The 24,441-nt window shown below is 45.3% G+C and overlaps 1 protein-coding gene across 11 annotated transcripts in view; it reads right to left on the bottom strand.

The window, feature by feature from the left end:
* DACH2 (dachshund family transcription factor 2) overlaps positions 1 to 24,092 on the bottom strand; it is a 421,855-nt gene extending 397,763 nt beyond the window's left edge. For 4 of the 11 annotated variants that reach the window (XM_053274115.1, XM_053274114.1, XM_053274105.1 and 1 more), the window contains exon 1: positions 23,269 to 24,087. In XM_053274115.1, the coding sequence (XP_053130090.1) occupies positions 23,269 to 23,861 (593 nt within the window). In that variant the 5' untranslated portion in view covers positions 23,862 to 24,087. Of the gene's footprint in view, positions 1 to 23,268 lie in introns of all 11 variants that reach the window. The other 7 variants (XM_053274113.1, XM_053274107.1, XM_053274112.1 and 4 more) reach the window with 6 other exon arrangements.
* Between the last annotated feature and the right edge of the window lie 349 nt (positions 24,093 to 24,441).

Below are 24,441 nucleotides of genomic sequence, written 5' to 3' on the forward strand. Positions count from 1 at the left end.
AAGAGAAGTTAAAGATACAGATTTTGCTGTTCGTTTGTACAATTATCTTCTCCAGCCCAGAGGCGGGTGAAGCGGGGGGGGGGGGGAGAAGAAGGGAGAAAAGAGGAGGGCAAGATATTAATGTGATTAAACAGTATTTCTGCAAAACAGGCAACTGTGTGTCCTGTATTAAAAACAGAGCTGGAGGCAAATGAAAGATTAATTTCAGAAGACAATCAATTTTATTCTACATGACTGTAATAAATAACAGCTCATCTGCAGACAAGTCATTAGGCCCTGGGAGGGTACCATGTGTCACAAAGTCTAAATGACACACAAGGCTGAATTTTCCAACCAAAGAGAATGAGGAGGACAGAGACCTCCAGCTGCTAGCACAACCTAGAAATTCAGAGGGCTTCTTAAAAACAAAAATGCACACCGGGACCAGATTATGCAGTAAGCAAAACACACGATAGAGAGGAAGGGCCCAGTCAAATTGGATGCCTTAAGAGGGTATAATTTTATTATATTGTACTGTTTCCCTCCATGGATCCCAAACTGAAAGTGAAGGTATACATGGGGGCCCAGTGAGTCTCTCTTTCATAATCTGACTGCACCGAAGCCTGTCCAACACTGGGAGGTGTCCAGCAGTCACGACAAGGAACATTACTCCCCGAAACACTGTGGCGGCTCTCAGACAGAAGGTTATTTACCTTATCTCCACTGCCCTACAGCGCCACCCAGATGAAGGCCAGAACAGGTACTGCGGCCTATCAATCAGGCCAGGTGATCTGAAGAAACCATGGGGACATTTATGCGAGGAAGTCCCACTTGAATTAAAAGGACCTCACATGTCCTTTTAATTTCAATGGGACTTCCTCAAGTAAATTTTAGTCAGGATGTCAGCCACCAAGCTGAAAGTCCAACTTAATAATACCACATAAATGATACCAACAAATATTTTTGTTAAACAAAAAAGCACCACTCTGTATGTTTACCATCATCAAATGTTCAACCAACAATAATACACATCAGACAGGTACCATGGGCTGCCTGCCATTTCAAACCCCGCAAAAGAATCACTCTGTTAAAATGTAATAAACACATAAACATGTGTTTATTAACGCTTCAGCATAGATGCCTTTTTAAACTACTGAGAAAGTAAGAGATGACTTACGAATTGCAGAAACAGAAACACAACCACTCACTGTGAGAAGGTTATTTGTAATAGGTCCCCCTGCCCAATCCGTATTATGTACAAACCAAACTGTCTTAAAAATATTGAACATATCCACTGACAAATTCAGTCCCAGGGATTTGCCCCAGGGGTGGGGCAAATCTTAAACCCCGACTGAAAGTTTTAATTGAGTCATCCCTAGCACAGATCCATGTGCATGATTCTAGTGTTCCGCATCCCCCTTACAAAGCCTTTGAGGAATAACAACGTACAGTAGACTCACAACATGACAGGCAGAGCTGAGGAAATCCACTAGTCTACTAGTCTGTGACGAGTAGATGCCTAGTGAGTGAAAAAAGTCCTAATGAGTAATGTGCCAACATAGCTTGAGGAACCATCTGACGAGTAAAATATTTTGTCTGGCTGATAAATTGAGCCAACATTTCTTCACCCCGGATGATAGATTTTAGCCAGCTATTTAGGACGACTGGCAAACCCTTTCCACAACCCCTCCACCTTGATTTTCAGCATTCTGCAAACGACGCCAAGAGGTTTGTGAGCCACCGCACGCTCTGATGAGGAGCTCTGTGCTAGCAAAGCACTCTCATCACCCACCTGTGAGGGGAAGGAGCCCTGGGAACAGTGCTGCAGCCCTGTGCAGGTGGTTGGGGACCCAAAAAGCAGCAGGGTGGAGAAGAAAAGGCAAGGAGCTTCTTACAGACGCCTTAAGGGAAACGCTCCCTGCCCCACCAACCTGTGCGCAAGCTGTTCATGCACATCTCAACTTCAGGGTCCATATCAGTGGTTCCCAACCTGGGTTTCTCCAGATGTTGCTGAACTAAACTCCCCTCACCCCCAGCCACAATAAATTGTAGCTGGGAATGATGGGATGTGTAGTTCAGCAACATCTGGAGGAATCCAGGTTGGGAACTACTGGTCCAGACATTGGTCAGATCAGTAGAGGGACCAGCAGAATCTTGGAGAACTGGAATCCATGCGGCGGGGGGAGGCACTCTTGACTTTGCCATTACTCAGTCAACAGCAACTAGACCAGACCTGCAGCGTTGACAAGACAAATCCTTACATTTTAGGGATATGGCCAATGAGTTCCCCTTTTGCCATCTGCACCATGAATATTGAGCCTGAAGGCACCTTTACATAGGAAGATCTGGTATCCAACATGTTCAGAAAAGTCCCCCATGGTCAACGCACCATTCTGCAAGACATTTAGATCCAGGTGCATAGAGGTAATGAGGTGGCGTGGGGAGCAGGGGGGGAATGTCCCTGGGCTACAGAGAACAAGGGGGCTGCCAGGGTGATCCTTCGCTTCCTCCCCACTCCATTATCCATCCCTCCCCACCCCCATGCTTTCTGTGCTGTTGGCCACATCCCCGGCATTAGCGTGGGCCTGCCCCCCCCCAGCTTGCTGCTTAGATCAAGGCTCTACTACGCATGTGTTACTTCACAGAGGGCAGACATCACTGGTTTGCATCCCAACTAATGAAGTGTGTGCAGAAGGCTACTGCGCAAGCACAACGCTGTTGCACAGAAGTTGTGTTTCAGAAGACTGCTGCACTACTGCAAGCATAATTGCACAACAGTCGCACAACTGTGGCATGCCTCATTTGGCTTCAAGTAGGCATGTGCACAAACTGAGGTTCGTGCAATGGTATGGCACCGAGCCAGTCTGGATGAGGTCCGAACCGGTTCGGCACCATGGAGAGAGTAGCAGCAAGCTGAACCTTAAAAAAAGAGAGAAAAGCAGGTCCTTGCAACACATGCATGGGCACCATGTGCATGCCAGCACACGTGTGGGTTCTTGGGGGCAGCACTGTCACAGCAGGAAGCTGCATGTGGCGATAGAAAGAAGGCAAGGACCTGCTCTCCTCTTTTTACAAGATCCCACTCACCGCTCCCCTCCCTGCGGTGCCAAACCAGTGCACAAACCTCAGTTAATGCACACCCCTACTTGCAAGGAAAATTGCTAAAGCACAGGGATTCTCAACATTGGGTCCCCAGATGTTACTGGACTTCAACTCCCATAATCCCCAGCCAAAGGCCCCTGGAGCAGGGGATTATGGGAGCTGAAGTCCAATAACATCTGGAGACCCAACATTGAGAACCCCTGCTATAGCACAAGGGCACAATTCTACAGTCCTGGTGGGGTTGTGCAACTATGCACTCTTCTCGTGCAGTTTTCTTAGTTATGCAAGTGCTTTATTGCTCAGGATGTCTCTGCGGACCGCAGAAACTACATGAGCCTCAGGCTTCCGTGTGCCTCCCAATTCCCAGGCAACTCATTCCCCATTTGCTCTTCAACCAAATGTGTATCTCGACTGGATAGTCCTGGAGATACCAGAATGAAATAAGTGCAGTAGAATCAAACTCACTGGGCAGATTCTCCCTATGACGAGGACGCCTGGGATTTGTCAAGCTCCAATTTGAGGCCAGTACTAGTGTGGCCTGGTGTCCAGGGGCAACTGGATCCAGAAGGAGCAAGAGAAGACAGAGGCCTGGAGAGCCCACTTTTCACCAACCACATCGATGGGTCCAGCGGGGGGGGGGGAGAGCTACCTGGGCTGAAAAGGCACACCTGATTGAGCCTCACCTGGAGATGGAAGTGGGTCATTATGAGAAGGTGGGGCCTCTGACCAGCATGGAGCCCTATAAGGAAGGGAGGCATCGGAGGGAGTGGGATTTCCCAGTGGCCCATGGCAGAGGCAGAGTTCTTCCTCTTACAATCTGGTTGGGGTGGCCCGAGGCAAGGTTTAACATGCACATACACACCAGCCGAGAAGTGTGAAATCCCAGCTTTAACCGGAGCCATGCAGGCTGCTAGTTCGCCAGGTTGAATGGCCAGCCACACGGATGAGCAGCGAATGAGGAGCCTGTGCTGCTTTGAGCCAAGAAGCCCAGAGCCCACCCATGCCGCCTTTCCTCTCAACAGCAACTTCTCCATCTCCCTGCGAGGCAGCTTTGAATGGTGCAGTGAGGACCTTCCCTCTGCGACCAACCGGGCCCAATTGCAGCCAACCGGCACATGAACCTTTCCAATTTGCGTCAGGACAATTGAGAAACCAGGATGGACGCTCCCACCTGAGCAGCCGCAGAAGTAACGGAAAGGAGGGAGGCAGGCAGGGAGAAAGCAAAGCAGAAACCAGCAAGGAGGCGGGCCCTGCCCACTCGACTTTCTCCCAGGGAGCTGAGGTGCCTCCCCCCAAGAATGGGTGCCCTAGGCAACCACCTAGAAGACAGGTCGGGCCTGAAGCTCTGAGGATAATAGGATCGAGCAGCTCAGAGAGAACAGCGAAAGAATGGGTATGAAGGCACATCCCAATCAGAGCAGGGAAGGTTCAAGAGACAAGTGCACCCTCAAGGGAACAACCATCGTGGCTGAAGTAACCTGCACGCCTCTAACGCCCATTAAAATAGTTGTTTCTCCGAGAACCTGCTGTGTGTGGTGTCAATTCGCTGCTGCATGTTCCCAGCTAACCTCCGAAGCCCCTTCGACGCCAAGCTGCCCCCCCGGGAGACAGATGCCACAGGGCGACACAGATGCCACAGTTAGGCTGAGATTTCTGACCAAAACCAGAGTGGAAAGGTAGTCCCCCAAGTTGGCTTCCTGCTGAAATAAGAGCCTCTCCATCTCTGGCAACTTTTTAAAGAGTCTCTAGAGACTTTTCCCCACCACCACCACCACCAAAATGGCAATGGGAATGAGACCCCTGGGGAGAAGATCTGTATGGTACTGGGACGCTCACCAGCGGGCTGAGGGCATTCTCCACTGGCAAGCAGGCCAGTGGATCTGGAGATGCCTGCATATACTGCAGATCAGAAAGATGACATTTAATTTCCATGCATGGGTGCAATTGGCCAAGTCGTTTATGGAACCGCTGAAGTCTTTCAGTGTCACCAGAAACTCTAGAAAGAGCTTGCACACGTCAGGCTGTATAGTTCATATATCCTCTACTATATCCCATGGATCATATAATCAGGTCTCGAGTTTCATACCTAAACAAAAACAGAAGCATTAATAAAACAGGAAGCCCATCCTGGGGTTACATTGTCTTGGCTTTTATGAGCAAGCCACAGCAGCTACCTTCCAAACAAAAACTAAATTGCCCCGGTTCTGAGCTTCAAGCCATAACAGTTATAACTGTTAATCCAATACACCTTTTATACAAACCAATAAATACACGAGTGGAAAAACAGCACAGATGTTCATCTCTAATGCAATCTCCATTCAATTTCTTAAGTGCAGTCCCTCTGTGCAAACTAGCTTAGCGTTATGTTTAGCTTGCAAATTCTTTTAATAAATAATGAATGCAATAAAACCAGTAGATCAATGGCAAGCTTGAGAAATCATAAAGGGATGGGGAGCGGGGAGGAAGAGAAGCCTTTTGTGTGTGAGCTGTTGCCAATTTCAAAAAAACTTTAATCCACAGACAGATCAATATGACTCTTTTTCCTTTTTAACCCAGCGCATAAATAGCACATGGGCTAAATGCAGGTTACATGCTTCTTACCAGATATCTGTCAGAAGGAACCTGATAGAATCATTGTACACAACAGTGATTGAACATTTCAAAAACTTTTAAGTGTTGGCAAAGCTGCATTCAGCGACTAATAAAGAGCAGAGTTTTAAGGTTTGAAAAAGAGAGAGGAAAAAAAATTATAACTGCATATAAGAAGAGAAAGAATAAATGCATATAAGAAGGGAAACAGCCATTATATCTCAATCTTCGCAGAACTTTCTATTTTTATTTGGAATCCACAGCACTAAATCAAAAATGCACGCCTCTCACAATGCACTCCAACAAGTCAAACAGGCTTAGAAGGTCAAAATATCGTACAACTGTAGGAAATGTAATCGCCTTATACTCAGTCATGGCAGAAAAAGCAACACAGAAGTTCACGTGAAAAGGACATCGGCACAGAGGCAATCTAACTATGTCATTAATTACAAGGATATAAAAGGCGTAGACTGGAACCTTTCAGGGCAGATAAAATGCCCTCGGTAGTAGCGATTAATATTTCTAATTCTCAGGTTGCAGCATCAATGGGAAAAGTTCTCCTTGGACTACATCGCCTCTCGGAAGCGTGTGTTCGCAGCGGCCACAGAGATCAAAACCACACTGCCCCAAGGGATGGCTTTAATATATCAAGCAGAATAAATCAGAATCATTGAGAATCATTACATGCTAGACTAGCTGTTGTACTTAGTAATTCACAACTAATCAAAACACATTAAAAAATACCTGCACCTACATAGCAAATCATAGCCTAACCGTGCCGCCAGAATCGCCTTCCAGGGCATTTTTCAAAATTGCAGTGATTCAAATTGTGTGTGCAGTGCTTTTCCCCCTCTAGGTAAAGGAAGAGCACTTTTGTTTAAAGTGATTTCTTAAGCTTACAAGCAAAGGCAAAGATGTAAAAAATTTGAGCAACTGGGTGTTAAGGATTTTCTGCAGAATATTCTAAAGTGACAAAACAAAGCGGGGGAAATGTTACCAGGAAAGTCCTGTACACCGTTAGGCAGCTTAAGCCTCATGCACTTTGGGGGATTTAAACTGCTTCAGCATTTACAGGATTGAAGCCTTTATTTGGAGTCTAAATCAGAGTTTTGTATTTGCACAATTAAGTTTTTAAAGTTTTAAACGAGGACTGAAAGCACAAATCTAAACTATTCACTGTGTTATATATTGGGGGCGCGCGCGCACACACACACACACACACACACACACACACACACACACACACCAGTTATGCCATTTTCATATTCAGCACATTTGTTTGTTTTTATTATTATTATTATTATTATTATTAATTCGATTTCTATACCGCCCTTCCAAAAATGGCTCAGGGCAGTTTATACAGAGAAATAATAAATACATAAGATGGATCCCTGTCCCCAAAGGGCTCACAATCTAAAAAGAAACGTGAGCTAGACACCAGCAACAGTCACTGGGGGTACTTAAGCTATTAAAGACAAATCAAAAAGCAAGCTTAAGTAACAGCCTGTTCCTGAAATCAAGGGCTCAGATAAAAGAGGATTCTGCTCAGAACTGAAAAGAAGTGGAAACCGCCCACAGAAGTGAAGAGGGGAGAGAGAGAGAGAGAGAGACTTCTGTTTAAGCAATGGAGAAAAATACGACCGGTCACAGGCAATCACTAAGAATAATTCAGGCCCCGCTGTGATTCCAAGTACCTTTGGTTCAATGGAGAGGCAAGGGTTTTCTTAAAAGATAAATATTTCCCAGACTCCATTTTTCATCATACAATATGAACACGGATCACAAGTTTGGGGGAAATATGCAGTAGATGCTTAGTTTGGTTTTTTTTAAGTGAGAAGTGAGTTAATGCAGATAACATTCTACCTAATATGGGGCCGATGTGCGGCAATAAGAAGTTAATGAGGTGCTTCCATCTCATTAAAAGTTTTCACTTGGCCTTCCTCCTGGGGAACTTCCACAACACAAAGAGGAGGCCTGACAAAGCCATGCTGGACGATTTCTTCCCCTTCCAATTCTTTTCCATTTGTGTCTTGTTTTTCACAGGAGACAAGCCACGAGCAAGGATCTGGGCACAGGCGGTGTTTTATTCAAGAAACAGCAATCACTTACTCCTGGATATTTAAGAGCACGTCTTCTTCGTCATGAACCACACTGCCCATTGAGATCATCAGGAGAGGTCCGTCTGCAGTAGCCACCGGCTCGTCTGTTGGCTGCTCGGGGACAGGCCTCCTCTGTTGCTGCCCCGAAGTTTTGAAAAACACTCCCTGATGAAATAAGAGCCTCCCCATCGCTGACCATTTAAAAAAAATCGTTAAAGATGCATCTGTTCACCCAGTCTTTTAATTAAATACTGTTTTAATAGATTTGCATTGTTTTAAAACATGGTTTTAAAGCCATGGTTCTACAATTTTAAATTGTTGTAATGTTTTAACTTTTTCTGCTGTCATTTATTTTAACTAAGGTTTTAATTTTTTTTCCTGTTATTTATTTTGTTTTGTTGCAAACCGCCCAGAGACGTACGTTCTGGGCAGTGTAAAAATATTTTAAATAAATAAAAACAAAACAAATCTCTGGGATGCGGTTTCATTTTTAGAACCATGTTGCTCGAGTAAGGTGTCTGCTTCTTCAACATTTCTATTTACGAATAAAATATTTAGCGAAGAGCTCAGAAAATTTGGAGGCAATTCTGATCACACTGGCATTTGTGCGCCCAAAACCTGAAAATGCGTGTCCAGAATACAATCAGAGCCATGATGTTTTTTTCCTCCACTGAAAGGCTATATGCATTATACTTCCATCCAAATATACTATATTCTCACTCCAACCCTTAAGCTGGGGCACAGATTCACCACCCCTCTCCATCCCTCTTCCCCAAGCATCTGAGGAACTTTGCTCTCTTTTTACTGAACTCCAAATAGTATCTTTCCTCTCCCCAAAAAAAGATTTCAGTGAGGAGTTGCTTCTCAAGCAGCCCCTCTGCTTACACCTCTGCCCTTAAGAAATAAAACTCTTGTACCAAAACCACATTTGGGCTACAAACAATGTCTTATGCCAGTGATTCCCAACCTGGGTTCCTCCAGACGTTGCTGAACCTTTTCTAGAGTTGCCCCAGGACTCTGGAATGTGCTTCCTAATGAAATTAGAGTTTCTCCTTCTCTGCATGTTTTTAAGAAGGACCTGAAGACATACCTGTTTAGCCAGGCTTTTAGTTTATAGCTTTAAAGCTTCAGGTTCTAGAGTTTTTATTTGTATTTTAAATTGCTTTTATTGTGTTAATGTTTTAATGGTTTTTAGATTGCGAACCACCCAGGGACTTTTTTGTATGGGGCAGTATAAAAATGTAAGAAATAAATACATACATACATAACTACAACTCCCAGCATCCCCAGCCACAATAAATTTGTAGCTGAGGATGCTGGGAGTTGTAGTTCAACATCTAGAGGAACCCAGGTTGGGAACCACTGTTTTTCCCCTTTGCTAAGCAGGGTCTGCCCTGGTTTGCATGTGAATGGGAGACTAGAAGTGTGAACACTGTAAGGTATTCCCCTCAGGAGATGGAGCCGCCCTGGGAAGAGCAGAAGGTTCCAAGTTCCCTCTCTGGCAGTATCTCCAAGAGAGGGCTGAGAGAGACTCCTGCCTGCAATCTTGGAGAAGCCGCTGCCAGTCAGTCTAAACAGTTCTGAGCTAGATGAACCAAGGGTCTGACTCGGTATAAGGCAGCTTCCTATATTCCTTTGCCAGGTGTCAGAGCTGGATGCTTTCAGCTAATACTGAAGCACTGGCAAGTGCCACACTGTCATTGGTGGAGGGGGGCAGTGTTGGATCTCCACAACGCACTGCAAATTCATACACTATGGGGTTCTCGGAGGCCAGGAACAAGTCCCAGCCTCAGAGCGATCTGCATTGCTCCGCGCTGCATGGAGTAGAACTGATCATGTGGGAGTGTGGAGTGCCCTCCTACCAGGCTTCCAAGGATAGAGGGGCGGGGGGGGCGCCGGCAGTGGAGGCAAGATTTGAGAAGCCTTTCCCCCGCCCGCCCACCCGGTTGTTTGAATGGCCCCAGTGTGTGTGAGGCAGTGCTCCCTCTAACAGGGATTTCCAGATGTGGTTGACTACAACTCCCAGCATCCCCAGCTGCAATGGCTTTTGCATGGGGGTTATCAGAGTTGTCATCAACAGCATCTTGGAATCCCTGTCAGGGGGAGCATTGGTGAGAAGTACCTTCAAGAAAAGCTCCATATGCAGTTTTGCAACTCCATGGATGAATTCGTTCATTCATTCCATTTATACAGCACCCCGTATGCAATCTCTGAGCAGCTTACAAATGAAGACACAACAGTTAAAGCCTTAAATTGTACAAACCATATTTCTAAAACCATCAACAGAACTTTAAAACAGTCTAAACGAAAAGCCGGGTAAGAGAGTCACCTCTAGTCTGATGCCACCACGATGCCTCCAAATACCAGTTGCAGGGGAGCAACAGGAGAGGGGGCATGCCCTCACCTCTGGCCAGTGGGCTCCCCAGAGGCATCTGGTGGGCCACTGTGGGAAACAGGATGCTGGACTAGATGGGTCTCCTTGGGCCTGATCCAGCAGGGCTGTTCCTATGCTCTTATGGTGTGTTTTCAAGTGTCACTTAATAGATGGCCAAGTTCTGATTTCAATTGGTTCCAGAGCCCTGGGGCAACCATAGAGAAGGTTTACTTACATTTCTATCCTGAACATACTCCAAGGAGCCCAGAGCAGCACACATACTTCTGTTTATCCTCACAACAACCCTGTGAGATAGGCTAGGCTAAGAGAGAAGTGACCAGCCCAGAGCCACCCAGTGAGTTTCATGGCTGAATTGGGATTTGGACTCACGTCTCCCCAGTCCCAGTCTAACCATTACACCACGCTGGTTCTTTCAACTCATGTTCCAAGAACACCACTGAAGTATTGGACAAACAGAGGTGCAGATAACAATACCAGAAGCTATAAGCCAAGAACAGCAACTGTGCAATTCTTTCCTGCCAATAAAATTGTAAAATACAAGCTTATGGGCAGGTACAGCGGGGAAATGCTTGACTAACAAGCAGAAGGTTGCCGGTTCGAATCCCTGCTGGTACTATATCAGGCAGCAGCGATACAGGAAGATGTTGAAAGGCAAGATGTTGAAAGACAGCGCAAGAGGAGGCAATGGTCAACCCCTCCTGTATTCTACCAAAAGAAAACCACAGGGCTCTGTGGGCGCCAGAAGTCAAAATCGTCTTGATGGCACACTTTACCTTTACAGACAACCATGGGGCTATGTGGTCGCCAGAAGTCGACACCGACTCGATGGCACACTTTACCTTTACCGTTTTCAAGGAGGTGAGCAGGAAAAACCTGGCATCCTATCAAACCACTTTAAATACTTAATCAAATCTGTAAACTTGTCTGCTATGACAAATGGTTGGGGGGGGGGAATTCTTAATGGAAAAGATCAAGAAATCACTCAAGTAAATGACAATTCTCTCCCTTTCTTTCGAAATTCAGGATTTTATTTATTTATTTATTTATTTACATATTTCTATACCGCCCAAAACTTAGGTCTCTTGCGGGGAAAACAAGCTCTTTGTTCATCTATAGTCTTCAGGAAACTTCATGGTACTAAAGCTAGTGAGTCAACAGGTATCTTAGAGCTCTGCACAGCAAAACACAGAGCAAATTAGAAAATGCATACACCTGAAATACATATGTATGTCTACCTTTTAAATTTGGCTAAACCCGCTTGACACGAAGCAGCAATGGCTATTTGTGAATAAATATGTATGTATTTATTACATTTTTATACCGCCCTGTCCAAAGGCTCTGGGCAGTGCACAACACCACAACAATAACCAACAATCATGTAAAACAATATGAAAACAAATTTAAGAACAGTTTAAAACCATTTAAAAACCTTGGAAGGCCAGACCAAACAAATACGTTGTAAGGCTCTTCTGAAGGTCAACAATGAACCCAAGCCACAAATTTCTGCTGGGAGTGCATTCCACAGCCCGGGAGCAGCTGCAGAGAAGGCCCAGTTCTGAGCCACCACCAGACTTGCCAGTGGTATCTGGAGACGGACCTCTGCTGATGACCTTAACGTGCAGGGGGGATCACACAGAAGAAGGTACTCTTTCAGATAACCTGGACCTAAGCCGGGTCCCAGGCTTTAAAAAGGTATTAACCAGCACTTTGTATTTTGCCTGGAAACACATCGGCAGCCAGTGCAACTGTTTAAGACCAGGCATTATATGGTCTCTCTGGGTTACCCCAGAGGCCAATCTGGCTGCCGCATTTTGAACTAACTGAAGTTTCCGGACGACGTACAAAGGCAGCCCCACGTAGAATGCATTGCGATAGTCACGCCTGGAGGTTACCAGCTGATGCACCACTGTGTATCAATATACCTGCAATTAACCATGGCTTCCCCACTTCTCACTACCATGAGGAACAGTTTCCATTTTCAACTGTTGGTAGCTATCATCGCTAAGTAGAGCCTACATGTGCAGAAGCAGTGTACCTATGAATACCCACTGCTGGGCAACAAAAGGGGCCAAGTGCCTTCATACTCTCTTTGTCACCTTCCCAAAAGAATCTGGTTTGTAAAAAAAAAAAACAGAGCCACCTAATGGCACAGCAGGGAAATGACTGGATTATCAAGCCAGAGGTTGCCGGTTCTAATCCCTGCTGGTATGTTTCCCACAGGGTGGATTTGATTTAAATCAAACTGATTTAAATCACGATTTAAATCACTAGCAGAGTGGATAAAAATCAAAAAAATCTGATTTAAATCAAAAAAATCCGATTTAAATAAAAAAAATCAATTTTTTTGATTTAAATCAGATTTTTTTAATTTTTATCCACCCTGCTAGTGATTTAAATCGTGATTTAAATCAATTTGATTTAAATCAAATCCACCCTGGTTTCCCAGACTATGGGAAACACTTATATCGGGCAGCAGCAATAGAGGAAGATGCTGAAAGGCATCATCTCATACTGCATGGGAGGAGGCAATGGGAAACCCCTCCTGCATTCTACCAAAAGACAGCCACAGGGCTCTGTGGGCGCCAGGAGTCGACACCGACACAACGGCACAACTTTATTTTACCTTTACTGCGGAAAACAAGACCGCAGACAAGACAGAATATGCCGGCCCCTGGGAACGGCATATTCATCACTATCTTGTGGGGCTATTCTGGCTTTGAAACTGGAACCTGCGATGCCACAGCATTAAGACAATCAAACCTAAGTCAAAATGTCAACAACTGGTTTTGCCTACCTTTCCAGTTTCTTGCTTTCCCCATTCCCCCAAGTTTTCATCCAGAGTGCAAACAGAAGCCAAAAGGTGTAGCATCCATTCAGATTTTTAAATTCATTTTTCAATTTTACTTTTTTTTTAAAGGAAGTTTATTTGGTTTTGAATTTGAACTGTTGAATTAACTATGTCTCAATCTGAATTCACTGTTCAAAGGGGGCGGGGGGGGGGAATCAGAGAACAAGGATATAGTCCACCTGATTTAATTCAAAATCTCATCAATTTCAGCAGGAGGGACTCAAGGACAAGCTCAGCTTCCTTACTGGAAATCAGTCAGACTTAAGCACTCTTTAAACTATGGCTGGATTGTGTCCCAGATTACTAAACAGCCAGGTACAAATCCCGTGCAAAGTACAACTACCCCATGGGTTAATTATGAGCTTTGCAAAAGAAAATCTGGAGAGGCCATTAAAATATTATAACACTGGTAATAAACTGAATTTAACACAGAAGGGCAAAACACTACAGAGCAATAAACGAGATATTTTTCCATTTCCACAAGCATGTCCTGAATTTAAAACAACATGCCCCGTAGGTTTTTTCCCAGTGCTGTATGCATCTTTATGATCTGTGATCCCAAGTTCCACTTGACAACTCTTTTACGTACGTACATGTGTGTGTGTGTGTGTGGATAGAGAGAGGGAGGGAGGGAGAGGTTTCCTGGGTTGAAGAGAAGAAGCACTCAAGTAAATGTCCCATCAACTGAATCAACAGCCCGACCTCCAAAATTAGAAATGTCTCTCTTTGCCACCTCCTCAATCAATGTGGTACAATGAAATTCTATTTGTCCTGACATTTTTCAACATATTCAGTCTTGTCTTACTTAGCTTGGCCATCCTTTTTTGCAATGAAATATTAATGTTGAGAAAATGGTTACACTATTAAAAGACCTTGTGCTATTTTTAGATGGATCTATTGATTTCTACCACGGTAGAATAATTAATCATTCCGAATGAATGTCTACAAATTTAACCCTATTTTGCAGGTTAATCAGGAGGAGTTTGCATTTGTCTCCCCCACACACCCGCCCACCAGAAGAGTCTCATTATTACGTTTGTGGTTTCTCCCTATTCCTTAAAAATATATTATTATTTTTTTAAATAGAGAGAGAGAGGGAATCTTCCACCTTACAAAACATCAGGACAGAAAGAATGAGAGGTTACCGTCACTTTAAAAGCTTCTCGCTCTTTGACATTGCTGGCAGTGCATGGGAACATTAATGCATCTGTCACGATAACAAGCTAAGAATAACATCTAGACATCAAACCGAGCAGAGAATCCATCTGAAGTGATTCATTCAGATCCGTCTCGTTGATTTATTAAACACAGGGCAACATCTGCAGCCTCACAGAGCCGCTTGGCAAAATTAATGCAAGATCAATTCAAATGGGGGGGAAGAGCGAAAAAGAGATAAATCAAAACACAATTTGCATGCAGCTCCACAATCAGGCTTATTGGGTGTGAACGCTCCATTTCCCTTCCCAGCGCCAAGGAGTCTCCATGTGCCTACATTTGTAGCCCCTATCTTTGCAGAAAGCTGGGAACTGAAGTGATGTTCAAGAGTTCTTCTGCAGATTCAGATGGTGAAAAGGAAAAAGAAATCACAGAGAAGAACTGCATCCCAGTGCCATCTGAATATGTAGCAAGAATCTCATTAATCCTTAATTATTTCTGCTTTGGTTCCAGGAGCACAGAATGTGGTTGCAGCTTCAGTTGTCTGTTTCTTTTTGGAGGTGATGCAGGCTCATGGTGCGGGGGGAGAGATTGGACTGCCAAAAAAACCCACAAAAAACCCGCCTCTATGCAAACTCAAATGTGTTATGGAAACAAACATTTATTCCTCTTTCAGAGAAAAGGCTTTCAGCTGCAGCTGGAGAGATCTAGTGCTCTCAAAAAAGACAAGATTTTTTATCACTGTTCCTTCAGATCAGATTTCCCTATCAATGAGCATGTATGATATTCGGAAAGGCAAACATATGCAAACTTTTTTTTTAAAGCTCTTAAAATCTTTTGTGAATGATTGATCATTTATCTTGAGAGAAAAGTCTCTCTCTCCCCCCACCCCCATCGCTAGACACTTAAAAAGTTTGCAAGGATTATGACTCCTACCAATATTTCATTCTTTTCAAACAAGAGTTCCTAAAGTGGTTTACATGGAAAAATAAATAAAAAATGATGGTTCTCTGTCCCAAAGGGGCTCACAAAAACATAAAGGTAGACACTAGCAACAGCCACTAGAATGGTGCTGTGCTGGGGCTGGATACAGCATTGGTCTCCCCCTGCTAAATAAGAGAATCAGTTTAAACAGTGCCTCTTTGCTCAGTTAGCAGGGGAACAATATATTTCAAGTATTCAAAACTCTTAATATATATACTACTACCACGAATATATATATATACCGCTCTTCAACCAAAGTTCTCAAAGCGGTTTACATAGAAAAATAAATAATACATAAATGAGATGGTCCCCGGTCCAAAAAGGGCTCACAATCTGACCCCAGCATCAGCCACTGGAGGGAGGCTGTGCTGGGGCTGGATAGGGCCAGTTGCTCTCCAATCGCCACTTTAAAAAGGAGCCACTTTGCTCAGTTAGCAGGGGTTATACCCGTTAAACTTGACAACAGACTTGCAAGGTTGCTCAGTATCATGATAGGCACATTGCAGATAAAGGGTAAAGGATAAGAGAGCAATCAATCGCTTTCTCAAAGTCTGTAGTGGAGGCAGGATTTGAACCCCAGATTTCGCCACTGGCTCAAGACCACCACCTCCAAATCAGAAGACGACTATTTTCCCTGTGTCTATCAGGCAAAGGTCGATCAGTTCCTCAGTGCACAGCTTTGAGCAAGACCGAGTCCATGCTAAGAAGTGGGGTAGGAAAAAGCAGAGTCGTTCACGTAGCGGATATTGAAGATCGATACACCGATTAAAATCTGTAGGGTGGCCCGTGACTGGAGTGCCTTCATTATAACTTTGACATCATTCTTCTAATACAAAAAACAGCAACTACAGACTGCATCTTTTTAAACCAGGGCTACCACCTAATGGCGCAGCGAGGAAGTAACTTTCCTAGGGAGCAAGAGGCTGCGGGTTCGAATCCCCACTAGTATGTTCCCCAGACTATGGGAAACACCTATATCGAGCAGCAGCGATATAGGAAGATGCCGAAAGGCATCATCTCATATTGCACGGGAAATGGCAATGGTAAACCCCTCCTGTATTCTACCAAAGAAAAGCCACATGGCTCTGTTTCCCAGGAGTCAACACCAACCCGACGGCACAACTACTACACACAACTTCAGCCCTCTGGCTGTCGTTGGACTACAACTCCCATCATCCCCAGCCCCAGTTCCCAAAGGTCAAGGGTGATGGAAGTTTTAGTCCAACATCTGCAGGAGGGCCTTGGTTAAGCAGACACCATCATCAGAACCCATCAACGTGTGTAGGCACAACTTAGATTCTCTCTTTTTTATTTTTATGAATGCCTCCTCACTATTTGAGAACAAGCCAAAGTTATACATTTTAAAACACGTGCTTAAAAACCTGACGACCATATTAATCTTCCTTGTCTGAAAAAAGTTCCTTCTACACTTGACCACCATTGTATACACATGATCAGAGAGCAGAACTCCTTATATCTCAAAGTCTGTTGACTGGGATTATGCCCATCAGATTGTTGCAATTCATATCTGTCTCTTCTTCCAGGTCCATCCTAAACATGTTTACACAGAGGTCCCAATTATTTCTATGGGACATAGTTGGAAGTGACTATCCTTGAGATTGTGGGCTTCAGTACCATCAAATTACAGCATTACAAATGCTTTGAAACATCCCAGTTGGTTTTAAGATTCAGACTAGAAATAACAGGTTTCTTAAAGTATATTTCTGTCATGCACCTGACATAAGCCTTATTGCCATCACCAATAAAAGACCAGAAAAATAAGTAAAGTATTGTTGATTGGCTAGATTCAATACATACAGCTATCATCTATAGGTAGATTACTAAATTATATTTCTGCAATTTCCAACAGTTGCCTATGCACGAATATACTACTGCAAAAACCAATTAGCACTGCAGTCCTAAGTACTTTATAGGAATGCAAACAGCTACTGAGTTTGGGGGGAAACAGTAGAAAAATCTTATACCCAGATCATAAATCTGCTACATGGCAGTGCTCTTGAAACATGGGATTTGCATTACTGAGGCATGTTTAGGATACAGCTACGGAGTTCAATTTTTAAAAATTAAAATTAAAAATTAAAACCACCAAGAAAGTAACAGAGAAGCCCAAGGAATGTCACTGGTTAGTTAAGACTTCATCTTACCACCAAGAAAAGAATCGTAAGGTCTAAACGGTGATCTTAAAAAACATTGCATCAGTACAAGTTTAGATATCCAAATTACTTTGCCCTTCATCAAAAAAAGAATCCCATAACTACAGTGATATTTGGGCCAAGTGGTATTTTTGGAACAACGAAATGCAAAAATTTATCTCAGCCGCTGAATGACATCACAGTCTCAGCCAATTTCACTTTCTGAGTGCAGGAATGTTAACTACTGTTGGTCACCATCTAAGAGTCCATTGTTCAATTCATAACATACACATTGGACTAATGAGGAAATATTGACATAAGAGAGAAGCAAGAGAGAATTCTAATGCATCCAGCCCACATATAGTATTTTCTACCATCACAGTTTTGGACCCAAAATGCAAAATGGATTTGTACTTATTAGTTTAATTAGGTCCAAAATCTCAAATCAGCATCTCACAGGATGATTAATACTATTAAAAGGCAATCATTTGCTTTAATTTAAACTGGGCGGGGGGACATTGTTTCAAAACTTTAATACGTAATTACCACAAGAACCTGTTCACTGAGGGTCTTTTTATTTGGCAGAAGATCAAGAAAAATAATAATAAGTATTATTATTATTATTTATTATTATTATTAATTGTTGAGGAAACATAACTAAACAAATGTATGTAATAAGTACACACAGTGGTGTGCTAATGTTTTTCTCCAATGAGACATGTATTGCATCTACACTGTACCAATAACTCTCTCTCACTCACAATTCATATCTTTCTTTCAGACCATCCAATCACCTTTCTCTTCTCTTACATTAAATTTCATAATCAGACTCCATTACCTCAAAGCCAACCTTCTGTTTAGAGGCATAATACTTTCCTAAAGCAGGCAACCTAAGCCCTACTCACACGTTATGTTCAATGCATGTACAATCTATGAACAGTGAAGGCATGTACAGTTAGTCACACCAATGCATTTACAGTAATGCACTTCCTATCTGTAACCTGCAATTGAGGCTCACTTTTAAAGTGAACACACATACAGTCATTCACATACACATACACACACACACACTCATGCATACAGACACCTGTGAGCATGGACAGCATAACAGCCGAATAGGGCTACAGTGTCCAGTTGGTAGTGCCACCTGGACCCAACTCAAAGACTTTTGTTAGAGCTTCAACGCTTTCATTGGTCTTTGTTGCAGCTATGGATCATTATTAGCTAGACTTGTAGCACTGTGACAAGTGCAGAAAACATGTAACCCCCAAGTCAAAATTGGGGGTTTGTCAAAAATGGGTCAGAATATTTCAGAAACAAAATTAAGAACCATGAATGGGATCCAAAGAACCACATTAGGTGCACCCAAGGGCATAGGAACATAGGAAGCCGTCATATACCGAGGCAGACCATTGGTCCATCTAGTTCTGTATTGTCTAGGCAGACTAGCAGCGGCTTCTCCCAGTTTGTAGACACGAGTCTCCCTCAGCCCTGTCTGACATGGCAGGGAGGAAACTTGGAACCTTCTGCATGCAAGCACTTTTCCCAGAGCGGCCCCATCCCCTATTGATACTGCTAACTTTTTTCTTTCTTAAAACCCCAGGTCTTCTTGTCATACCACCAACTGCTTCTGAAGGCTGCCTCAGTTTCCCACGCGGACTGCAATGCAGTATCAGAGACTTGCTGTCTGACAACCACAAGCCAAATGACCTCTCGGACGCACAGAACAAATCACGTTGTGCTTTGGATCCTGGCCCAAACATTTTGTTTTTTAAAAAATTCATTTGGTTAAAAGTAGTATACACTGCATTTCTATCCTGTATGCTAAATAAAAGCTAGAGATTCTGCATGCATATCAGAGGATGTGTGCATCTAAGTTACCTTCCCATCTTAAAGACGCTCAGATTATGTTTATAAACAGACAATCTTGAGGCAGAAACAGGTATGTCATGGACCAACCGACATTACCAAAATCAACTCATGCTCAGGATGGAAAGGCAGAACAGAAGGAGAAAATGAAAGACTGTACAGCAGACGGGTGTGAATTCTGGGACATGGAATCATTGTCTTATACATTTGGCTAAACCACATCAAGGATTCTTTCACGGAAAATTAGTATATAAAGATTTTTAAGAACAGTGTTTAGCAGAGAAATGCTCTAAAATTGTAGCTGTACCACAACAACAGTTAACATATGGTGGTCAAGAACATGTGAATACAGAAAATATAATACTCCAGTCAGTTTCTAAAGGGATAGGATCTGCCCCCCACTTAATACAGGCCAAGTTCTACTTTATGAAAGCTTCTATCTTATATACAACACGTTCTAAGCAGTAGCAAGAAACCACCTGACTTTCTAATGCGGAGAAAATGTTGCAAAACTTTTGCCCGACAATGAGTCACAGGAGACCCAATCAAACTGCCCTGTGGTTTGGGTTTTCTTCTTCTTCTTCCTTTCCTTCTTTCCCCAAGCACACTTTCTTCGCTTATTTGCAAGGAAACAATTCTGGTCCTTCTCTAACAGGATTGTGAAAAACAACCTGAGCAAAGCCATTAAACAGAATCCATGTGGTGGATTCAACTCATCATATTGCTTAATTGGATCATCATCATCATATCCAGAAGGGATTTTATTATTATTATTTACTTGAGTTATTTAATAAAAGCAAGGAATTTATATGGTTACAAAATGACAACCCCAAAACTTGGAGAAGTTGTCAGCAATTTCTAGGATGACACCAGGTTAGACTTGAAGCTGTTCTGAATTACAGAGCAAGGTACACTCACCAACCAGGCAAACTAAAAAAAACCTAATTAGACTCTGGGCTGCCTGGGGGACTAGCATAGGGGAGAGCATGAAAATGTGTTAAATAAAATAAAATATTCCGGAGTTGAGTTCAACAACAGTTAGTCTATCAACTCTCCAATTCTTCCTGGGCTCTCATCACACAATGCTCTCTTGTTAATTTTCCCTTCTGTAGTACAACTTTCTGCTTCTGCATCAAAAGTTCTGCTCCCAACCTCCAGCAAGCTAGGAGATTATGAGACAGGAAGTTTCATTAAGGGGGGAGAGTTCTGACTGGGAGCCAGTTTTTCCTTCTGCAATGCAAACATTAAATAACGCGTGGGCTGGGTTTCTTCACCCCCAAGAAGTCTATCCTTTCCTACACACGACGACGGCAAAAAGCAATTGCCAAACTATAGCCCCCCCACACACACACACACACACAAAATGTATTGCCAACCCAATTTGCATCTACAAGACGAAAAGGCTGTTTTCTCATTTACCAAAAGGACAGTCCTGACCATTTGCTAGGAAAAGCAGACTGGACAACCCCAGCCGGAGAAACTCAGCGGTTCTCGTATCTGAATAACCCTCTGCATATTATAGCACTGTTAGGAAAAGTTGTGACACACTTCTTGGTCTGCTTTGCATAATGTCATTCAGCCACAACCCCCTTTGGGCAAAGAGCATCCTAATGAGAACAGAATCCCATTCAGCTCCTAAGGCTGAGGGTCAAAGTGCTGAGGTGACCATCTGGGTATACAGCCAGCAGAATTGGTCCCATGAAGCTTGCCCAAGATCCAAGCCCTGCCTAAAACTTTTGATAGCCTCAAATTACATCCCGGTTTCCAGACCGGCCGGCTTCATACTGTGTTTGGAAGCTGACATGAAGGGTGTCTGCTGCTCTTTTGGAACAAAAAAATTATGCAGCCATGTTCCTTGGCCTGACAGATTTTATCACCAACTACAGAAAGATACAGGGCTAGATGTGAAGAATGTGTCTGCACTTTTCATGCTGTATACACCAACAATGGTACTCTTCTTGGTACTGCAGACTTTAACATGGGCAACAACCCGGAGGGAAAGGACTGTGATTATTAGGAAAAAGAAGTATCCGTGCTAGAATTATTCTGCTTGTATACAAGAGGGAGATATGGGGCAGATGCAAACTTGGAAAACATCTTCAGAAAAGCAAGAAGAAGCTAAAGTTCCACCTCTTTCTCCCGCTCTGAGTTGCCCACATGAAGCTCCCGGGCCCAATCCCAGTCAACAAGACAGTTACTAGAAAATCCCATCTCTCTAAAGCTACTTTCGCCAAAAACAAATTGTCCCCACCACCACCCGATTCACTGAAGCAAATCCTGAACTCCTTGACCCAGAAGTAAGTTCCGTCGCTTTCATTCAAACCAACTTCCTGGCGAGCACATTTTGGAACCCTGACTTCTGAACATATTGAAAAACAAGCCCCCTCAGTCGCGACACAACTCACTGCCATCAGAATTTGGTTTTCAACTGCACGGTTCTGAGCACGTTTCCTTGGGAGAAACTGGCACTGAAATCAACAAGATCTTCTCATTTCAAGCAGAGTTTGTTGTGATCAGGGAGCCAGAAATATCGCTTAGTACCCAGTTATGAGTATATTCCCTTTAGCGTTCTCCCCCACTCTGAAATGTGTATTCTTTTGCAAACAAGAAACCCAGGAGCTCATACCGGGATGTTACGCTGAGACATCTGAAAACATGACAAAACAGAAGTATCAAGCATAATGCATTTCTTACGTCCCCCAGCTTTCTGTGGGTCTCACTTTTGGATAAGAGTAGCAGCATCACAACATAGACACACTTGACAACAAGTGCATTTAATTCAAAGCAAGTCCCTTTGCTAAAATATAACTTGCCTCCAACACAACCTGGCATCCTTGCACTAAGAGGAATCAACATAAACTGCAGTCACATGTCGTGGTAGCTAGATTCAACGGATTTCAACAGTCCCTACTCCAGAGGAAGTTTGCCAAGAACTGCGGCCGGGTTCACCAGTCCAAAAAGTGTTTTGCTACTAACCATTCTTTCGGTACTCCTAACTTCCAAAGACATGTGTTCGAACCTGCACCCTGATGCAACCAAATCCTATTGCTTACAATGCTCCCAACACTCCGTATTAAGTTTGTTGAAGAGGGCAACCAGGCCCACTGAACCTTATCACAGTTCAAGACCCAGTCTTTGCAAGGAAGCCCCCCTTCTGCTTCGAGGAACTAAACTGAGTGCTGTGGAAGAGTTTTATTAACCAAGCCCCACGGGTGGGAGACATCAAGTGGTAAACCACCCCTCACCCCACAGCTGCTTCCAATGAACAGAAGAAGACCTAATTGCTGAGGAATACAGCTGGGATCTCATCAGCACATCTTTAAAAACAAAGCACCACACCGAACAGGGCTGGTTCCCAAGCAAAAAAGCTAGAAGTCTTGGTGGGGTGCAGACAGAGGGAAAGTTTGGGGAACAAGCCCCTCACATTTTTGTCGGGAGAGGAAAGCCACTTTGGAGGAAGAGAAAACTATGCTTTGGGGGGAGTTCAATAGAACAGGGGGGAACTCATCAAGTGTGGAAGAGGATCTGCACCCCTGCTGTACCTCAGAAACCAATTTCAAATTTAGGAAAACAGCCAGCTAAAGTACATTAAGCCTTTACATCGCAGCCGCCACAATATGCCTACAGAGCACCTCTCTCAAATGAACCCAGTGTGTTCACAAAGAGGGGGGGCAGGCCTGAACCCATAGCCAGCCAAAATATTGGGGGGGCACCCCCCAAAAGTAGAGGCACCTGCTTTTCTGTCCTCCATCAGTCCTAAGTGCAAGCAACATTTAAAAATTGTTTGGATAAAAACTGGGGAGGCAGAGAAAGCTTATGCGGGGCAAGCCCGCTCTAGCCTCCCCGTCTATGGGTCTGCCCCACCACTTACACACACACACACACACACACACACACACACGGACTCACAAACATGCAAACATTCAGGAGCAGCTCCAGGGGATCAGGAGGCAGAGAATGGCTCTCTCTGCCCCCCCCACCACCCCCATTCCGGCTTCAGAGATCTTATATGTGGGGCCCAGCTCGCCCCCCCCCCGCGCGCGCTCTCAGTTTTGGTTCCCGGCGCTCCCACCCCCCACCCCCCGCCGCTCTCACCTGGCATTGGTGCAATCGTTGTACAAAGTTTCAAAGTCCTTCCTGGTGATGAGCTTGCAGCGATTGACGCCCGGCTGGATGGCGCCCAGCCCGCGCAAGATGCGCACTTGCTCCACCGTGCAGACCACCGGCGATATGTCCAGCCGCTTGAGCTTGGTGTAGACCGTGTGCAGCCCGCCGACCAGGTGCTTGAGGAAGAGGTCGAAGACCTGCGGCAGGCAGATCAGCTCCTGCCCGTCCACCAGGAAGGAGGCCACCTTCACCCCGTGCAGGTCGACCATCTTGCACTCGTTGCCGCCGCCGCCGCCGCCGGGACCTCCGCCGCTGCCGCCTCCCGCTCCGCCGCCGCCGGCTGCACTCCCGTTGCCCGCGCCGCCGCCGCTGTTGCTGCCGGCGCTGCCGCCAGTGCCGGCGATGAAGCTGTGGATGAGGCTGCTGGTCAGCCGGGGCGACTCGGCGGGGCTGGAGGAGTAGAGCGGCTCGGCCCGGAACAAGCCCCCCGAGCCGCCGGCGGTGCTGCTGCTGGCGCTGCTGCTGGCGCCGCCGGTGCCGCTGGAAGTTGCCGGGATGATCGGGGGCGACGACACGGCCATGCTTGCGCCGGGATCGCGGGCAGCAGCAGTGGCGGCGTCGGCGGCAGCAGCAGCATCGAAGCCTGCCGGCTGCTCCACTTTTTCGCCCAACTGTTTGCGCTCCTCGAGGAAAGGGAGGAGAGAGCGGGCCGGGGTGGGGGGAGCGGGAGGTGGCGCGTGGGGGGGCGGCGAGCGGAGAGCGGGCCGGGGAGGGGGGTCGGAGGCGCTCCCACCGCCCAGCAGCTCCTCCCGGAGGCGCCTCCCCTTCCCACGGAGGGGGCGGAGGAGAGGCGGGGAGCTGCGCGCCTGGCGGCCAATGCGCCACCGTCGGGGCCGGGCCGGGGCAGGCCAGTGGCTGCGGCCAGGGAGACGGGGGGCGGGCCCAGCTCCGCCCCATCGGGTACCTGTGAATGGGAGAGGGGCGGCGAGGAGGGGCCCGTCCCGCGGCTGCTGCTGCTGCCGCCGCCGAAGAAACTCTTGCTGACTTGGAGTCGAGGCGGCGCGGGCCGCGGGGGGACTTCCCCAAAGCGCAACCGAAAGCGAGCCCCGAACTCCGGCAGGTTGGGCGCACTCTCCTCCGCCTCGCCGCGCTGCGCTGCTC

This window comes from Hemicordylus capensis, chromosome 11 (genome assembly GCF_027244095.1).
Source record: "Hemicordylus capensis ecotype Gifberg chromosome 11, rHemCap1.1.pri, whole genome shotgun sequence".
Lineage (NCBI taxonomy): Eukaryota > Metazoa > Chordata > Lepidosauria > Squamata > Cordylidae > Hemicordylus > Hemicordylus capensis.